Source organism: Dermacentor andersoni, chromosome 6, assembly GCF_023375885.2.
Source record: "Dermacentor andersoni chromosome 6, qqDerAnde1_hic_scaffold, whole genome shotgun sequence".
NCBI lineage: Eukaryota > Metazoa > Arthropoda > Arachnida > Ixodida > Ixodidae > Dermacentor > Dermacentor andersoni.
In genome coordinates, this window is record NC_092819.1 from 105,879,736 (window position 1) to 105,899,601 (window position 19,866).

Genomic DNA, 19,866 nt, shown 5'->3' on the forward strand with positions numbered 1-19,866 from the left:
CACCATCACCCCATAGTCGCCGCTCCGGTTCGCCCCAGCTGCGTCGCTCTCCATCACCAGCTTACCGTCGCCGCTCTCCGACGGGAAACTAACTGGGGCAGCTCCTGGAGGTGACGCTGCTCTAGAAAACCGGCCTGAAATTCCTCTGCTGACCCTGCCTACTAATCGGAACCTTCTGGACGTAGACGTGGATGCTTTGCCCGTTACAGCACTCATCGACACTGGAGCCCAAGTTTCCATTATGAGTGCGGAGCTTCGAACGCGCTTGAAGAAAGTACTGACTCCTGCTCCGACTCGACTGCTCCAGGTCGCCGACGGTGGAACTCCGGTGGTGCTTGGAATGTGTACTGCTCGTGTCAGTGTCGCCGGTCGCCACACGTCCTTTTTGTTTAGTGTGCTCGAACGTTGCTCTCACAATGTGATCCTCGGACTCGACTTTCTAGCCGCCCATTCTGCTCTGATTGACTGTTCCGCCGGCATTGTACAACTTGACCTACCCCCACCTGTTCCCGTTGACCTTCCTGCTCAAGCTCCAACTCAGCTTTGTTCCGCGGATTTTATACGCCTGCCATCTCTTGCAGCAACCTGCATCCCTGTCTTAGCCTGCCCACCTGTACCTGACGGAGACTACGTCCTTACTCCCGCGACCTCAGTCCTGCTTTCTCACAATGTCTCCTTCCCACACACCATCGTTTCTGTTGCGAACAATCAGACATGTCTTCCCATCCTAAATTTCGGACAGTGCCCACAAGTAGTTCCTCGAGGCATGTCTCTTGCCACGTTGTCACCGACGCACGAGTGCCACATTTCCGCTCTATCTGTTGCGCCGTCTTCGACCAATGCTCAATCTCCGCCGTCTACATCAGCCCCGACCGACGACTTTACAAAGATGATTGCACCGGACCTCTCGACCCAACAAGCCGCAGAGCTCCGTTGCCTCCTCGAGTCCTACTCCGAAATTTTCGACCTGAACGATCGCCCTTTGTGTCAAACTACGGTCGGGAAGCATCGTATAAATACCGGCGATGCAGCACCTGTTCGCCGACGCCCATACCGGGTGTCGCCTTCTGAGCGACACGTTATCCAGAGCGAGGTTGACAAGATGCTTGCCAAAGGGATTATTGAACACTCTTCCAGCCCGTGGGCGTCCCCTGTTGTTCTCGTCAAAAAGAAGGATAACAGCTGACGATTCTGCGTTGACTATCTTCATCTAAACACGATCACCAAGAAAGATGTATATCCACTTCCCCGCATTGACGATGCTCTGGATTGTCTCCATGGTGCCACTTATTTTTCATCTATAGACCTTCGCTCTGGATAATGGCAAATTGCCGTGGATGAAATGGACCCTGAAAAGACCGCATTCGTCACACCAGACGGCCTATATCAGTTCCGGGTAATGCCTTTTGGCTTGTGCAATGCCCTGGCGACCTTTGAAGGGATGATAGACATGCTCTTGCGTGGTTTAAAATGGTCCTCCTGTTTGTGCTACTTGGATGACGTCATCGTATTCTCTTCAACTTTTGCGACTCATCTTGAAAGACTTTCATCTGTTCTTTCTGTTTTTCGCACCGCTGGCTTGCAGCTCAACTCGTCCAAGTGCCACTTCGGTCACCGCCAAATAACCATGCTCGGACACCTCGTCGATTCGTCAGGCATTCGCCCCGACCCCGCTAAAGTTAATGCTGTGCAGAATTTCGCCGTACCAACTTGTGCCAAAGATGTTCGCAGCTTTATTGGCCTTTGCTCGTGCTTTCGAAGGTTTGTGGAAAATTTCGCCCATGTTGCCCGTCCCCTGACTGACCTCCTGAAGAAGGACGTTCCTTTCTGTTGGGGCTCTGAACAAGCGTCTGCTTTCTCGCAGCTGATCACGCTGCTCACCACACCTCCTGTTCTCGCCCATTTTGACGCCTCCGCTCCGACAGAAATCCGCACTGACACTAGTGGCTACGGCATCGGCGCAGTTTTAGCTCAACGCCAATGTGGGCACGACCGCGTCATCGCCTACGCCAGCCGCCTCCTCTCTCCCGCAGAGCGCAATTACTCGATTACTGAGCGCGAGTGTCTCGCCCTCATTTGGGCGGTGGGCAAGTTCAGACCCTATATATATGGTCGGCCATTTACAGTTACAACCGACCACCACGCCGTTTGTTGGCTTTCCTCTCTTAAGGATCCCACCGGATGCCTCGGTCGCTGGGCCCTACGGCTGCAGGAATACACATACACTGTGGTACAAGTCGGGTCGTCTACATCAGGACGCCGACTGCCTGTCTCGTCATCCCGTCGATGTACCGGACGGCTTAGTGGATGTCGCACCGATCTGCGTTCTTTCGCTCTCTGCTTTGCAAGACATTGGCCCTGAACAACGACGCGATGAGTCGTTAGGCCCCATTATCGAACGCCTGCTCTATGATCCGTCTGACCCATCCCTTCGCATGTTCGTGCTACAAAATGGCATCCTGTATTGCCGCAACATGCACCCCGACGGGCCCGAGCTCCTAACCGTCATTCCGTCTCATCTGCGACAGACTGTATTGCAGCAACTGCACGACGTTCCCACCGCTGGACACCTTGGCGTTACGCGGACCTATGACCGAATTCGGCGACGGTTTTTCTGGCCCCGTCTCAACCGCTCCGTTCGGCGCTATGTTGCCGCGTGTGAATCGTGTCAACGCCGGAAAAGACCAGCTGTGCCTACTGCCGGACTGCTGCAGCCTTTGGATATACCAGCCGACCCTTTTTTTCGCGTTGGCGTTGATCTTCTCGGACCATTCCCTATATCGAATGACGGAAATAGGTGGATTTCCGTCGCTACGGACTATACAACTCGCTATGCCATTACTAGAGCCCTACCGACCAGCTGCGCTACGGATGTCGCTGATTTCTTGCTTCACGACGTTATCTTGCACCACAGTGCACCTCGTCAACTTCTCGCCGATCGCGGCAGATACTTTCTTTCCAAAGTGATAGACGACCTACTTCGATCATGTGCTACTAAACACAAACTTACTACCACTTACCATCCTTAAACTAACGGTCTTACCGAACGCCTGAACCGTACATTAACTGACATGCTAGCAATGTATGTTTCCTCCTATCATCGCGACTGGGACATTGCTCTACCATTTGTCACGTTCGCCTACAATTCCTCGCGCCACGACACAGCTGGCTATTCACCCTTCTATCTCCTCTTCGGCCGTGAGCCAACTTTGCCTTTCGAGACACTCCTCTCGACCACGCTCGACTCGCCGACAGAGTACACTCGGGATGTCATAACCACAGCGACCCAAGCACGCCAGATTGCCCGCATTCGTCTTCCTGCTTCGCAGACACGCCAGAAGTGCCGTTACTACCAGCGCCATCACAACGTGCATTATGAACCAGGTGCTCTTGTGCTAGTGTGGTATCCAACTCGGCGTGTTGGTCTTTCGGAGAAATTCCTCTCGCGATACTATGGCCCTTACCGCATCCTTCGCCAGGTGACCCCTGTCACATATGAAGTGTCTCCGCTGGATGCGACGGTGCCTTCACCTCTCTCTGACATCACCCACGTCAGCCGTCTCAAACATTACCTTTCTTGGACAGATGAGCCGCACCAATAAGGTGCTTTTTCCGACGGGGGTGATGTCACAGTCGGTAATGTGTGAAGAAGAGGACTATGATGGTGGCCTGAGAGACGACGAGGAAGAGGGTAGTTTTTGTCGCTGCTCTACGCTTGTTGGCCCAGCCATTAAAAAGCCATCTGTAAATAGACGCACGCTTCTTCCTTTCCGTAACATCATATATATATATATATATATATATATATATATATATATATATATATATATATATATATATACATATATATATTGTTACGAAGCGTTGCGAAGAAATGGTTTTATTTACAGGCGACGGGTGATGATCGTAGCGTTATAGTAGCGCAGCTCGGCCTCACCAACTCTTCGTCCTCCTCGTCTTCTCTTCTTTCCTCTTGTCCGTGCCTTTCTTATCTGTTACATTTCCCCGCAAGCAGACGAAGCCCGTGGGGCGAGTCAGGATGCACAAGCAGGGTAGAAAGGCTTCAGGCGAGCAATATGAGTCAGTTGAGTTCTGCTTGATCGCCGACCGTTGCACAGTAGGCGAGCTATGACGTAAGTTAGTTCGCTCAGGCGGCCCACAACTACAAATGGGCCTGAACATTGTGACAAGAACTTTTGGCACAATCCACGCTTGCGTTGCGGTGTCCAAAGAAGGACCAAGTCACCTTTTTCCAACTATACTTGTACGTGACGGTCGTCGTATCGCTCTTTCGAACGACTTTGCGAGGCCAGAGTACGAAGACAAGCTATTCCACGGGCTTCTTCGGCGAGACACAAAGTCTTCGATACAGAATCGTCACTGTGCAGAACGAAGGGCAAGAAAGTATCGAGAGAGCTTCGCGGTAAACTTGCATAGAGGAGATAAAATGGGCAATAGTTCGTGGTTTCGTGCTTAGCCGTGTTGTATGCGTAAGTGATGAAGGGCAGCACGTCGTCCCAGTTCTTATGACTGGAGGAGACGTACATGGCAAGCATGTTGGTCAGCGTTCTGTTCGTCCTTTCTACGAGGCCATTGGTCTGTGGATGATACGGCGTGGAATGACAGAACTGTGAAGTGCACGAACGAAGTAACTCTTCAATGGCATCAGCCGTGAACTGGCGACCACGGTCGCTGATGATTACACGTGGTGGGCCATGACGAAGGACCACGGAACGCAACAGGAAGACCGCCACGCAAGCGGCAGTGAAAGATGATATGGCTGCAGTTTCTGCATACCGTGTAAGATGGTCTACGCAGACAATTATCCAACGGTTCTTGTTGTTAGACAACGGGAATGGACCCAAAAGGTCAATGCCTACTTACTCGAACGGCGTGTTGGGCGGTGTCAATGGCCGAAGGGGACCCGGGGAAGCGGTGGTCGGTCGCTTGTGACGTTGGCGCGTTTCACATCTAGCGACATACCGCTTGGTTGTTTCGTACATCTTGGGCCAGTAAAAGCGCTCCTGCGTGCGGTGTAGCGTTCGTACAAAACCGAGATGGCCGGATGTCACATCGCCATGCATGGCGCGTAGAACGTCGGAGCGAAGGCTCTCCGGGACAACAAGCAGAAAACGCGCTCCATGCCCGGAATAATTAGCTTTGTAGAGTAATTTATCACAGACGGCAAAGCGACCGCTGCCTTGAGAAGTACGGGCGGCGACAAAAAGCGGATCGAGGGTAACATCACTCCGTTGATCTCGGTGAAAGTCTGCCGCGTCAGGGAACGTAGAAGTAACAGCAGCGAGACAGTCGTCAAAATTCTCCGCATCGCAGTCGGTAGCCGCAAGAGGAATCCGAGAGAGGCAGTCTGCGTCAGCGTGACGACGGCCACTCTTGTACGACACCACAAAGTCGTATTCCTGGAGGCGCAGCGCCCAACGTGCGAGGCGACCAGAGGGATCACGCAAACCGACCAGCCAGCATAAAGAATGATGGTCGGTGATAATCTTGAATGGTCTAGCGTAAAGATAACACCGAAACTTCTGTATGGCGAAAACAGCTGCCAGGCATTCCTGTTCCGTAACCGTATAATTGCGTTCAGATTTGCTCAGGCAACGGCTGGCATACGCGACAACATGTTCTGCGCCACTGTGACGTTTTACAAGCACCGCTCCTATCCCCATTCCACTAGCATCAGTGTGAACTTCAGTCGGGCAAGATGGGTCGAAGTGACGCAAGAGCGGTGCTGACGTTAGTATAAACTTCAATTGAGAGCATGATGCGTCACACTCTGGTGTCCAATTGAAGGATGCATTTTGTCGCAAAATACTTGTCAACGGGTAAACGATGTCGGCAAACCTGGGAAGAAAACGACGAAAATATGAACATAGGCCAATGAATGAGCGAAGTTCTCGTGCTGATTGTGGTGGCTTGAAGGAGCTCACTGCTTCAATCTTACTAGGATCGGGTCTGACACCATCCTTGTCAACTAAGTGTCACAGGACCAGTGTTTGACTTTCGCCAAAGTGACATTTTTTTTAGTTTAGAACCAGTCCAGCTTTCTCGATGCAGTCGAGAACAAGGCTTAGGCGTTGATTATGTTCTTCAAACGTGCGGCCAAAGATTACAACATCATCGAGGTAACACATGCATATCCCCCACTTTAGACCACGTAGTACTGTGTCCATGGATCTTTCAAAGGTGGCAGGAGCATTGCAAATGCCAAAAGACATAACATTAAATTCGAATAGGTCACCTGGAGTCACGAACGCAGTCTTTTCCTTGTCGGCAGGGTCCAGAGGTATTTGCCAATACCCCGATCGCAAATCAAGTGTTGAGAAGTAAGAAGCAGCGTGTAAGCAATCAATGACGTCATCTATTCGCGGTAGTGGATAGACATCCTTCTTCGTCACTGCGTTTAGATGTCTGTAATCCACGCAGAATCTCCAGGACCCATCTTTTTTTCGGACCAGGATTACTGGGGCTGCCCATGGACTAGACGACTCTTGAACGACACCTTTGTCCATCATCTCCTTGACTTGTTCTGCAATACCTTTTCGCTCGGAGGATGACACTCGGTAGGGCTTCTGGCGGATGGGGTGTGCGGAGCCGGTATCTAATCTGTGACGAGCGCGGGACGACGGTAAATGAAGGCGTCCATCTCCATGCGTGAAGTCGAATGCAGCCTCATGCCTGGCAAGGACATGTACCAGTGCTTGCCGTTCCGACGTACCGAGAGCCTTGCTCATCATGCCAAGCATTAGCTCTTCAAAATGGCCATTATCGCAAGGACAGCAAGCTGTAGAGACGTCCGTAGTTAGGGCCGCCATTGAGTTACATGCGACTTCATTGAAGAGAGCGATTTTCATACCGCGAGGAAAGACAACCGGCGTGGCGGTACAGTTCAGCGCCCACAATGTGCCGACTCCTTTCGTCATGCACACGACAGAGCAGGGCACAAGTACATCTTTTTTTGCGCAGTTTATGCGGAGAGGCCTAACTGCAAGGTCAACACAATCAGCGTCAACAGTAGTTGCAGAAGCACGAACGGGCGTCAGGCACCACGATGGTGCAATCACTTCATCAAGAACACTGAGTGTGTCTGTGTCCCTGTCTTCGCCACGCGAGCTTTGTTCGGAATCTGCTGATATAATTAACTTGTTCAGTGGTATTTCACCACAACCACAGTCCACGGAAGCGCCGCACTGTTCAAGAAAATCAATACCAAGAATAACATCGTGCGAACAACGAGCAAGAACAAGGAATTCCGACACAAATCTTTCCCAGCCAGCAAAACACTCACAGCACAAACACCAAGGGGATGAAGCCACTCGCCGCCCACTCCACGAAAGGTAATACCGTCGTTCCAAGAAAACATATCTTTGTGGCCTAGACGGTTTTTGAAAGCGAGGCTCATCACAGACCCAGTCGCCCCAGTATCAACTAACGCCATGGTCGGTATTTAGTCAATCGAGGCATTCACTTTGTTTTTGAGCATCACAACAGGCAGAGGCATTTCTGGCAAAGACCATCCGGTGACCTCAACTCCACTGGCCGCGGATGCTAGCTTCCCGACGGCGGTGACGAATAACGGCGCCGAGGAGACGGAGAGCGACGGGGACTATTATTTGGTGGCGTCAAACTCCGCTCAGAACTTGGCGAATCGCTGCGTCTGGTCTCTCGTGGGAAGTGGTCCATCGGAAGGGAATCGGTCGCCTGCAAGTCATATGAAGTACGGGTTCTGGGTGGCGAGAACATCGGTAGTGTCCTTCGTGATTGACGGCCTTGGCGACAATGCCGTGCTATATCGCCTGTGGAACCGCAGTTGTAGCACACGGGAGGGTCGCGGTTCACAGCATCTTCTCGAAACGGATGCTAGGCTGCTGCGGGCGGCGAGAAAGTTCGTTGTCATGTGGATAGCGTGTCTCTGCGCCTCGCTGAAATCCGTTATATCGCTCATAAGTCACGTCGTGGTAGTAGGGTCGGTGCTCTTCTTGTCGCGGCCTGACAGAAGTCACAGGGCCTCGGGGGTAAAAACGCGGCTGCTTTCGTTGTGGCCAAGCGTCATAAGTAGCGCCTCTGTCGTAGAGATGTGGCTGCCTTCGGGGCGCGAGAAGGATGCCACGTTTGGCTCAAATCTGGTGGTAGGCGGAAGCTATGAGTGCCTCAGTCTGTCACTTGCGCGTGCAGGCTGAGCTCTTCCCGAACTATTTGTCGGATCGTTGATGCAAGATCGAGGGGCTGGTTGCTGTCCACGCTTGCAACTGTCGTCACATTGGCTAGCCTGCCAAACTTCGGTGTGATGCGCCTCGTTTTCAGCTGCTCGAAAGTACGACAGTGCCGAATGATGTCAGTGACGGAAGCCAGGTTGTCTTTTGCGATGAGGAAATTATAAACGTCTTCGGCAATTCCTTTCAGGATATGCCCGACTTTATCTTCCTCAGACATTCCAGAGTCCACCGTCCTACACAGTTTTATTACCGCCTCAATGTAGGTCGTGCAGGTTTCGCCTGGCACTTGCGCACGTTGCAGTAGCGTCTGTTCTGCCCTTTTCTTTTTCGGCGCGGAGTAGCCGAATCGCTCTTTGATTTCGGAAACAAACCTTCCCCATGTTGTGAACGTTTCCTCGTTATTGTCGAACCACAGCAACGCAGCGTCCGTTAGAAAGAACACGACGTTCGAAAGCTGAGAAGCGCTGTTCCACTTGTTAGCGGCACTCACCCGGTGATAATGGATGAGCCATTCCTCGACGTCTTCGTCCGATCTTCCGGTGAAGGGACGCGCATATCTCAGTTGTAGAACGGAACTTGTCGGCGCAGCTGTTGGAATGGGCCGTTGTTCGTCTGCGTCGTGGGACATATTCAACTCCGGTAGATTCGGTGGGAGTCCAGCAATGCGACGGCTCCGTCGAAGTTCTGGTTCAGTCTCCGTCTTCGGTTGTCGATTACCCAGCACCTTCCACCACAACTGTTACGAAGCGTTGCGAAGAAATGGTTTTATTTTACAGGCGACGGATGATGATCGTAGCGTGATAGTAGCGCAGCTCGGCCTCTCCAACTCTTCGTCCTCCTCGCCTTCTCTTCTTTCGTCTTGTCCGTGCCTTTCGTATCTGTTACAATATATATATATATATATATATATATATATATATATATATATCATACTTCATTGTGCATACACATGTCATCAAGATTCTTCTGTCGCCACGCGTGCAAAGGCTCCGTCTTCCTCACAAACAGCTTGCATAGCCAATATGGACGACCGCACGCCCAGTTTCATCCTAGACGCCAGCGCTCGTTTCTCCCTTGGCGGAACGATTTCATCTCCAACGGGTGTAGGTTTCCGCCGCCGCTTCCCTTAGCGGTCGCGCCCGCGTTCAGTTCGCGCTGCGCGCCAAACGCCTCTTGTTTGCGACGGCGCCTCTTCGGATGACCGGAAATTATTATTTTGTTGTTAACTGTCACGTCAGCAGTGTAAACACGAAAGGGTTGATGCCATCAGTGAAATTCTGCCGATTCACAAGAAAATGGTACGAAAAAATCAGACGACACACATGGATTACTGCGGTCCGCCGAGCGAAGTAAACAACTGGCAAACGAAGCGAGCTCGTTCATTGATCACTCCTGAGTGTATGACGGTTTTTATATGTAACCCACATGAATTTAATAATTACTCGGTACATAATCCTTTTATTCATATAAAAACTAAGTTTTTCGACGAGCGCTTGTCCTGTCTTCTTTCTCGTGTTTCGTTTATGTGTGCGCTGCCCAAGAATGGAAACCACGTCTGTTGTATGCGCTAGCAGTGGCCGAAGTTCACGCGTGCCGAGAAATTGAATATGTGCACGATGCATTGAACATGACCGGAGTTCATTCCCGCTTCACCACTGCACCGATCGATCGAGTTACTGGACGATACACGCCCGCGTCTTGGCCGCGCCGGCATTGCTGAAGCAGGAATGATTACTAATACTTTCAACTTCCGTCTCTTGAGCACTGTTAAAAAATGGCCAAGCTGTCTACACTGCTGCTTCTATTCCATATTGTAGGGGACGCACTAGTTAAAGTTGTGTGCGCATGTCGTACTTGTGCTATGCAGCGATATATTTTGTTTATTTCCGCACAGTGTCGATGGAAGACCGTTGTCGCCATCAGAGACAACACGGATTTGTAGCAAACATATTGTGAGAAACTGCAACATTGCCTTTAGCTCGTATGTGCCGTATGTGTGTGCCGCATCGTATGTGCTGACGATTTTTCCGGCGGTACATACGATGTCGTTTCCAATCACCTGCTCAGCGTCACTTACATGGTTAAGCAGACGCTGCCCTTTCGCCGCATTGCAGCCATAAAAATAATCGTCAAGCGTACCGATCTTCTTAAAGGCAAATAGAAGCGTGTACAGTCTGTTTCACAATTAGGGGAAAACTCGGAACGTATTGCATCGCGATGCGGCAAGCAATGGAGTCGTGCGGTGGCAGCAGCTCGAGCAGGCGCAGACGCTCGAAGGGCGGAGTCGTGATCTGCGTCGTCTGCTACGGCGGCGCGCGCTGCCCGCATTTGTCGGGAAGCGTGCTACTGTCAGGGGCAGTGCACGTATATTTCTACACTGTGTGTTCTACCGTAATAAGCAGCGACAAGACGCACCAAGATGTGCGCGCAACGTGTTCACTTTTGTTTGACTCGAAAGGAAAACAAAGCACTCAACAATGGTAACTATGGGAGTCGAACACGATGAAACAAACGGATACGATTAAATGAATGTTTTAGGTTCAGACAATGAGCTGGAAATGATTTTTCTCGACAATCATTCGCTACACCAGACAGACTCTGCCCGCCACGGACACGTCACGCGCGGAACTTCAGTTAGCATCTCGTCATGTCCCCAGCGGCAGCGATGACAGCGCTCATCCTGGAAGGCAGTGAAGTGCAGAATGACTTGATCAGGGATGTGTTCATTCGCAGCACGTCTCAGTCGCTCAGCCTATCCTCGGGCGACTGATAGAGGGGATGGTGCGCCAGCGATACTTTCAACGAGCCCCAGACATTTTGAATGATGTTGGCGCCCGGGGATTGAGGCGGCCACTCCAAGAGAGTGACTGGCGCGCTCTTCTAGCTGTTGTTGCACCACACGTGCAGTGTGGATCGGCGACCTATCGCGCTAGAATATATAGTCGCCTTCCAGAAACGGGCCGTCAATAATGTATGGAATCAGTACGTCATCTATGACTGCCCTGCAGCGATGAACTTACCTTCGAGGCGTATCAGTTGGCGTCGCACAACGCATAGTAAAGAATACCGGCTCATTTTACGCCGTAACGATGAGATGAGTAGAATGCCGTTCTACTGATAGTAGAACGTTTCCCGACAATGCGGCCAGCGCGCGCCGCCGTAGCAGACGACGCCGTTCAAGATCCCGCCCCTCGAGCACCTGCGCGAGCTACTCCCGCCGCCTGACTCAAGCGCTCGCCGCATCGCAATGCAATGCGCTACGAGTTTTCCCCTAAATGAAACAGACTGTACACCGCCCTTCGAACGAAATCTCCACGCGCACACACGTAGGCACACACCGCGCGCGGCGCGAAACGTGCCCAAACACGCGCAGTGCAGGAGGCAATCAAGGCGGCGCGAACGAGAGATGGGAGAGGGGTACCACCCGCTAATAGAATTTTGCGTCGCATGCGGCGCTCTCAACGCCGGCGCAGCAGCGCCGCTCTCGGTGCCGTTCTTGTCCATACAGACGACGAAGTATTGCTCCTGTCATCCTCTCCACCGCTGCTACACTAGTAACTCGGGCAAGCCTCGCGTCCTTTAGGTTCCAACATTGCGTTTGATCTGTTCTCCATTTTCTTGTAACTGGAACAGCAGTTATTATGCAATGCTTAAAACGTAAATCTTATTTCATGAAAAAACGAATGTCCTTTCTCATTAATAAAATACATTTAAGTGACGTAAACTCTTTTATAGGATTTATGGCATGCATAGAGGCTGACGAAACTCACTCACGAAGTGCATAATCGATGTTGTATGGTATGACTCCACCAGGCCACAGTTTCCTTGGGTCAGGTGTTGCAGTCCGCTGCGCACATTCAATAGTTCTATGCGTTCCCATGACCTCGAACAGCAAATTTATCTCCGGTGTCGAGGATCTCAACATAGGCGTTTAAATCAGCAAATTTCTCAGCGAAACAAATTTAATATCTATGTAGCAATATGGTAAGTAGACCAAGTTAGTATACATAAACGGTACAAAGCATATACCAGCATCTCATTTGTATAGCGACTCACCTTTTTTTTTTTCTTTTACATCGAACCAGTCTATTGCTAGGATCTCGGGATTTTTTGTGGCGTTGCGTCGACAGAGAACTATCATCATCAATAGCCCATACCCCGATTGCAATGGCTCATAGCCCCTTAAGGCAGGCTACGACCACTCAACAAAATGAAGCGAACAGCGTATATGTTCTTTGTAATCACGCATACAACATACAGAACAGCTTGTGGTTTTAAAATAGACATGGTCAAAACAACCATGCGAATCACATAATTGATACGGTACTCCTGCACCTACGTGCAATGCGAAGCACGTGTCCGTATACATTTCCCGGCAAAAAATACCGTTGCGATGTCTGCCGCGTCGACGGCAGCTTGCTTGTACCATGCGAAACGGGGAGTGACGTAACCACACCTTCGTACATAAAAGAACCCGCCAAGCAAGTGATTTGTGTTGTCACAGTGCTACGGGAAGGCCACGTGTCGTGAAGACTCCTCAAGACCAGCGGGCATAGGAGGCACGGCGAATTTCTCTTCTCTCTGGTCCACTTTTTGTAGCTGCATGAAGTAGCGGCGCAAGCCAAGTCGCAGGCCGTCAAAACGTCTCGGGCTAATGATCAGGAAGGTTCGCCAAGTGAATTATTTCAGCCTATGTCGCAACTGGTAATCCTTGTACTTGTCCCTTACAGCTTCGCTGTTCAGCTACCTTCACAACGTGGATAGGAAAGCATTAGTTGTGTAAAATATGTTCATGTGTATTTTATGTCGCACCATGAATTAAACTAGGAGCAGCCAAGCTGTTGAAGGAATATTTAACGCACGTGAAATAATCAAGAAGAACGTTCTGGTACAGCTGCTTATTAATTGTCCTAAGAAATAGGCTCACGCCAGTCTCGTGGTGCCCTTCCATGACGATGTCTCCTTCAATGTCCCCAGGTTGCATCGCACGAACCCCTGCATGAAAAAAGCGTGTGAATATAAAATCGTGTTATGGCAACATAATTTCTATAATTTAAAACAAATCTTTCGCGATTAGCAAGCAACTTTTCATAAGAGAAAAAAATCTATTTTGCTCGGACAAATAACTTTTTTTGGCGAAGACAGGCGCATCCTTTGCCTGCGCAAGTAAAAATTACACCGTTAACTGCCTCGCATATCGACCGACTTGTTTGAGAAGCTTCCATATACAGCGTTTTAGACCATTATTCAGGTAAGCTTCCAGAACATATGTGTGTACTCCTTTCCGGCGCAGCTATATATGAATCGGATCCCGGCGTTTCTTCGTCTCCATTGATAGAAAACCATTCCAGGAACAGAAACGAGACGTGCCTATGTCCATTAGAATTACGCATGCAAGACCTACTCCAGTATGTGTTTCAATAAATTGCGAAACAAGTGTCAAATCCACATGAATGACGATGAGGCGCGTTCGAACAAAGCGAAGTACGTAGCGTTCACCGCATGCGTTTTCCAGTAACGACTATTGTTGCATGAGCTGCAGTTGCGAGTAGACGGCAACTGATTTCAGTGAGTGACGTCGCTACACTTTCATGTGTAAAAGGAGAACACACCTACCAATTGATTTTATCTGTGTTCTGATAGCGCTATCGGAAGGTTCTCGTCGTTAGGACTGCCGTAGAGCAGCGTGAATACGACCAGCGGCGTCGGGAACAGGAACATTAATATGCACAAGAGCGTCGTGGTCAGGCTTTGCAGGGTGCAGCAGTTACGGCCCAAAGCAAGCCACGCACAATTAGGATGCCTTCTACACTTTACCTTTTAGTTACGTACGTTACATTCAGTTGTATCGCTATCCATAATTTCATGTAATGCATCTCTCCATCGTTCAAGGCTATGCCACATTGGCCTATGGGATCATGTGATACCACAGCTTCGCTGGCAGACAAGCTTCACATATGGGATTGGATCTGAGTTTTTCCGTTCTAAGCTGGTTCATTCCCATAATGAAAAATGAATAACTCAGTAGCAGTCACCAAATCCTGCATGTGCATCACTGATTAACTAAATTCGCACAGGTGGGAGAATCACCGATTCGGTACGCCGGGTGAACGCGATGTGGCCACGAAGCACCAAACCACCCCATGAGTAACAGGTGTGCTGCATCCTTTGGCAGTGGGTGCGGTCAACCACTTCAATTGGGTGTCGTCAAACCACTTCACGCTGCTTTCCCATCCTGATATGTCCATGTTCCTATGGGTGGGCAGCGCAACCCGGACGAAAGACGAAAGTAAGTACACAATACGAGCTCGGACTAACAAGTTGTTTATTTTTTCAACCAAGGAACTAAAATATGCAGAAAATGTAAACACCTGTGACGTGACGCTTACAAGGGTGAAATCAGTGTTAGCCTATCTTACCATTAAAAAATAAACCAGTGGTTAGTCTGCGATCGTATTGTGTACTTCCTTTCGTCTTTCGTCCGGGTTGGGCTGCCCACCCATAGGAACATGTTCAATCGCCAATTCGCCCAGCTTGCCGTGGTAATTCTGATATGTCCGATTGTCTTCGCTCTTTAAATCGACCTTAACAAGACTTAGATTTTCCGCCCATCAGCACCACAACACACGTTTATATTATTGTTAATTGGAATAAATTATTCGTTTGATGCGATAGCAACTATATGCACACTCCAGGTGCATTTCCCTCGTCAGCGTGGCCGTGGTAATCCGTATAAAGTCCAAGTGCGCTAACATCGTGGCCTCGCGCGCTATACTGTGGGTGCGAGTGAAAGCATGCGAGGGTGACTCGAGGATCATGGCTCGATCTCGCGCGCGCAAGGGAGCAAACCGGTGAGAAAGGGCGGCGCTCCATCTTCCATCCTGCGATAGGCTTCGTGGAGGTTGTTCTACTCCGGCGGTGGCTGCATATGGCATGGCTGCGCGCTGCTGCGCAGGTCCTACCTTGAAATCGATCTGCGAGTGGTAGGAAGTCTAGGGCCAAGGACAGCTGATAGCTTCGTGTGCGCTGATTTCTAGAAGCTCATTTCGCGTTGAAGCGAGGTACAGCAGGATGTAGAACGTAATCCCACCGCGTTCCCCTGTGCCTAAAGCGTGTGCCGAGCTTCGTGTGCTCGCTATACTATTCGCTCGCTGCTGCTGGCGCCCTTCCTCACGCCAGTGTTCGTGTTTGAGATTAGATGCGTTCATGTTTCCCTGTGCGCAAGTGACACCATGCTTGTTAATTAGTTAGTAAGCGAATATTTGAAGTTTATGCGGCCGATAGAACTACTATCCTAAATTCGTATAACTGTCTACTAATGTGTTATCGCAATCGGCGCTTCGCTTTTTGGGCGTGACTGTGACGTTCTTGAACCTCGCGAGTGCTATACATCAAAGGTTTCAACAAGAGGCGGGCGTTATTAGTGGCTAACTTTTCATAATGGTTGCTAGTCGGAAAAGAACTTAGAAAGAAACTAAGTTCGTTGTAGTGCCATCAGAGTTGAAATAGCGTTAAGTCTGCAGCAGTCTGCAGAAAAAAAAGTGGATCGTTGAAACGTGGTTCAACAATGGCATAGCGAGTAGTTCGTGTTTACGTGGCTAGTCCTGACGATGCGCTGTTCTTGTGTGATGAACGCCTTTTTGCGAGGCTGAGAGCAGCGTAGAAAGCAAAGGCAAGTAGTTTGCACGCGAGAGGCTTCCGCGGGGAAGGGTCTGGCAGAGGGCAGCTCATTCTGGACTTTCGATGCCGAAGTGCTTGTGTTGCAATTACAATCAGAGTCTATGCACCGAAAGCCCCCTTTTTGTAAATGTATAGGATGTGGATGCTAACGTTAGCCAAGCTGTTAAAGAACACAAAGATTAAAAGATTAGATTAGAAGATGCGATGTTAAGACCTACGACGTTCAAAGTCATGTTTATTTACCAGACAATACGCTGGAAGGTCCGCTGGGCTAAAAGCCGTAAAAACGGCTTGACGGGGCCCGACGGCTTGACGGTCGCCGGACCTCTCAAAACCGAAGACCGCAGGTCTTGTAATCGTAACTTGCATCGCAATATTTTAATCTTTCTTTTTGTTTGATCACCTTGGCTAATATTAGCTGGGAAACATGGTATGGCGTGCACTTGTCTCCCAAATTTTTGAACCCTTCGTCTAAAGCTACGCTTGGGCAGAAGGTCCGCCAGAACGACGGTGTGCAGTGCAGACGCGATAAGCAGTACCGCACTGCCGCGAAACTGCCTTTGAGTGGCTCAAAGATAGCTCATAACAAAAAGGAGAAGGATTTCCCGATTATTTCTGTTACCATGAGGAAGACACTTCAAAGTACCATACAGCACACGATGACGGTTGACTGTGGGGTCACTCGTTATTCTCCCTTGGATCTCAAATGAAATTCAGCGGACATGTGACCACCCACCGCGGTGGCTTTCTGCGTGTGAAGTTCCAACGCATGCCACCTCGTGGTCATGGTGGTTGCATTCAAATTGAAGTAGAATGCAATCCCACCGTGTTCCCTAGTGCCTAAAGCGTGTACCCAGCTTCGGGTGCTTTCTTTAATGTGCCGCGTTGCTCATATCCCGCGTACCTCTCGACGATAAACCGGCTGATGTGCGCAAGGTCGTTAAGAGCGTTAATAAATTAAATAGCTATCCGAAAACTGCTATACTGAAATACGTGCTAGAGGCCACAATTGAGCTATACCATCCCGCATTCCCTGAATATTACGCAAATCACGTTGCTTTTATTGCCAGAGGGTGCGTGCAAAACTTTGTAAAAATAATTTTTCTCGTAAATTCTGAAAAACTTTCAGTGCGCAACAAACATACACTTAACCCATTGCATCAAAGACTCTGAGAGAGTTAATACAACTATCAAAAAGTGAGGAAAGTCGACTGTATTACTGCACCACAGTTTTACCTGCGTGTATCTCGGAACGGGGCACTTCAGGAGCGGGAGCAGCTTCTGCCCTCCATGCCGTTGTAGCCAGTAGCACCAGAGCAACGTTTTTCACCGCTGACATATTCATGATGCTGGCCCTGTTCCGAGTAGGTTGTTCTGCGCGGTCAAGCAAGAATGTCACGGAAAGGCACTTTGCTGCAGAGACAGATATATGATATTCACGAAGCAATTTCACTTATCATGAGCGAACAGAGCTTCTGCGACGCTCACCCCCCGCCTGGCCAATATCAGCAATGCCTGCAGCTGTATCAGCGAGTAGCCTAAAATGTCGCGTAGGCCAGCGAGGTGAAAATGCGACGCATCCGGTGGAGAGCGTGTTGCAGGGGCTGAGAGTGCTTTCCGCACATTTGGAAAATTCCCGCGTCAGTCATGAGCGCTATTGATTGCGAGCATTGGTCTTCTGTAGCAGACTTCCTGCGGAAATATTTCGAGGGCAGATTTTGCTATGAGCAATATTCCTGTAAACAATATATTTGGCCGCATCTGCGCCACACCATTTCACAAACCGCTTGGTGGGAAAATATCCGCCAAGCGTGAAGAAGAGGGAGAGCGCGTTCGACCGGGAATCCCAGTCACATTGTAGCGGCTGCTTGGCGCGACTAAAACAAAAAGATTACGCTTTATTTCACCCGTGGTTTTTCGGATGCCGTTCGCGATGGTGAGGTTATATTTCAAGTGCTCTGTAAGTGTTTCCCCACTAATGATAAAAGAAGTATTATAATTCTTGTGATATTATATTCTCGCGATCACTTCTTGCGTACTAAGTGTAGATTGTTCACGTCTAGCGTTTCCGCTGCGAGCGAGAAAGCAATATCGTGCTCGGTCGACCGCGAAATCGGCGCTCCGGTACAAGCGCTTGGCATGCCGTTGTAAGGCCCATCTGTTACTGCATCCCAGCTGGCCGGATACCCAACGACAAGTCAGAGACCTTTGCTCTCCCGCACTGTTGTTGTTGGCTTTTATGCCATTCACCTCCCGCATTTCCGCTCACTTCAACCTGTGTAACTGACTTTCTGCGTTGTCGTCGAGTGGTGAAATCCCAACTGGCTCACTACATTCGATGGTGTCTCTTTCTCACGCTTTCTCTGTCTTTTCAACGAAAAACATCCGTTCTGTTAGCCCGCTTTATAAACTAACATTCGTGCCACTCAGCCAAACACGAGGCCAAGTACTATCGCTTGCTCGGACTACAGCTCGCTTAGGCGTCTCGAAGTAAATAAGCAGCTCGAAGTAGAGCCAGAGTTATATTCTCGTCTTCACGAGGAAATTGCTTTCACTGAGCGACATAGCGAAACAACAATGCTGCCGCTAATAGTAGCAAGTATTATAGTCAACTTTCACATTACGTCTTCATTGATTTTGCGGATGGTGGTTAAGCATGTCCACTCTGTTCGTTTTTATACAATTTGCAAGAAAATATATAGAAATTCAGAGACGTCTGGTAGGCCCCGAGTGTTTTTGTCACTGTGGTGGCAGTTCACCACGCAACAACACCGGGCACCTTCGCTATCCGACCGCTTAACACTCTCGAAAGAGCTGCGACGAGAGGAGCAACTTCGCATACATCACGGGAATCGCGTGTGTGTCACTGCGCCGGTGACCTGATACGTGGAGACGCTGCCCTCCACCAGGGAAAGGAATGGCACTGGCGTCTGTCCGCAAACTTGATGTTGGGAGCCCTAAGGTTTTCGTCAACGTCGGGAGTTTGATCACAACAGCAGCAGCCGCATTCCGAAGGTGACGAAATGCGCAAACGCTCATGCACATTGATTTGCGTAACGCGCTAAAGAAACCCAAGTTGTCAAAATTATTTTCGAGTCCCCCACTACGTTGAGCCTGATAATAAGATTGTGGCTTTTGCACGTAAAGCATCCTACTATAATTCAAGTTTAACAATTCTACCCAGATTCGATGCACCGTGTGAGGCAATGACAGCACTCCAATTCGTGTCGCTGTGTATTCTGTGTGCTACGTAGACAAAGACAAGTGGTGCAGGCAATGTAACCTGTGACGTCAACTCGCCCCTCTCCTACTGCAATAAGCGCTGAAGAACTAAGACATTCTTCCTGTACATCAGCGTCAATTACCGTCAGTCAACGCAAACAGCACATAAACCTTCTCTTGCATCATCATCATCATCAGCCTGGTTACGCCCACTGCAGGGCAAAGGCCTCTCCCATTCTTCTCCAACTACCCCGGTCACGTATTTTGTGGCCATGTTGTGGTCATGTTGTCCCTGCAAACTTCTTAATCTCATTCACCCACCTAACTTTCTGCCGCCCCCTGCTACGCTTTCCTGACTTTGAAATCCACTCCGTAACCTTTAATGACCATCGGTTATCTTCCCTCCTCATTACATTCCCTGCCCATGCCCATTTCTTTTTCTTGATTTTAACTAGGATGTCATTAACCCGCGCTTGTTCCCTCACCCAATCTGCACTTTTCTTATCCCTTAACGTTACACCCATCATTTTTATTTCCATAGCTCGTTGCGTCGTCCTCAATTTAAGTAGAACCCTTTTCGTAAGCTCCAGGTTTCGGCCCCGTGCGTGAGTACTGGTAAGACACACCTGTACGTTATACACTTTTCTCTTGAGGGATAATGGCAACCTTCTGTTCATGATCTGAGAATGCCTGCCAAACGCACCCCAGCCCATTCTTATTATTCTGATTATTA

The 19,866-nt window shown here is 49.7% G+C and overlaps 1 protein-coding gene across 1 annotated transcript in view; it reads right to left on the reverse strand.

Moving 5' to 3' along the window:
• Nucleotides 1-17,416, reverse strand: part of LOC140218780 (astacin-like metalloprotease toxin 5) — a 122,638-nt gene extending 105,222 nt beyond the window's left edge. Inside the window, exons 1-3 of the mRNA XM_072288541.1 lie at nucleotides 17,148-17,416; nucleotides 13,159-13,226; nucleotides 12,006-12,078 (exon numbers count right to left, since the gene is read on the reverse strand). Coding sequence (XP_072144642.1) covers nucleotides 12,006-12,078; nucleotides 13,159-13,226; nucleotides 17,148-17,256 — 250 coding nt within the window. The 5' untranslated portion in view covers nucleotides 17,257-17,416. The remainder of the gene's footprint in view (nucleotides 1-12,005; nucleotides 12,079-13,158; nucleotides 13,227-17,147) is intronic.
• Between the last annotated feature and the right edge of the window lie 2,450 nt (nucleotides 17,417-19,866).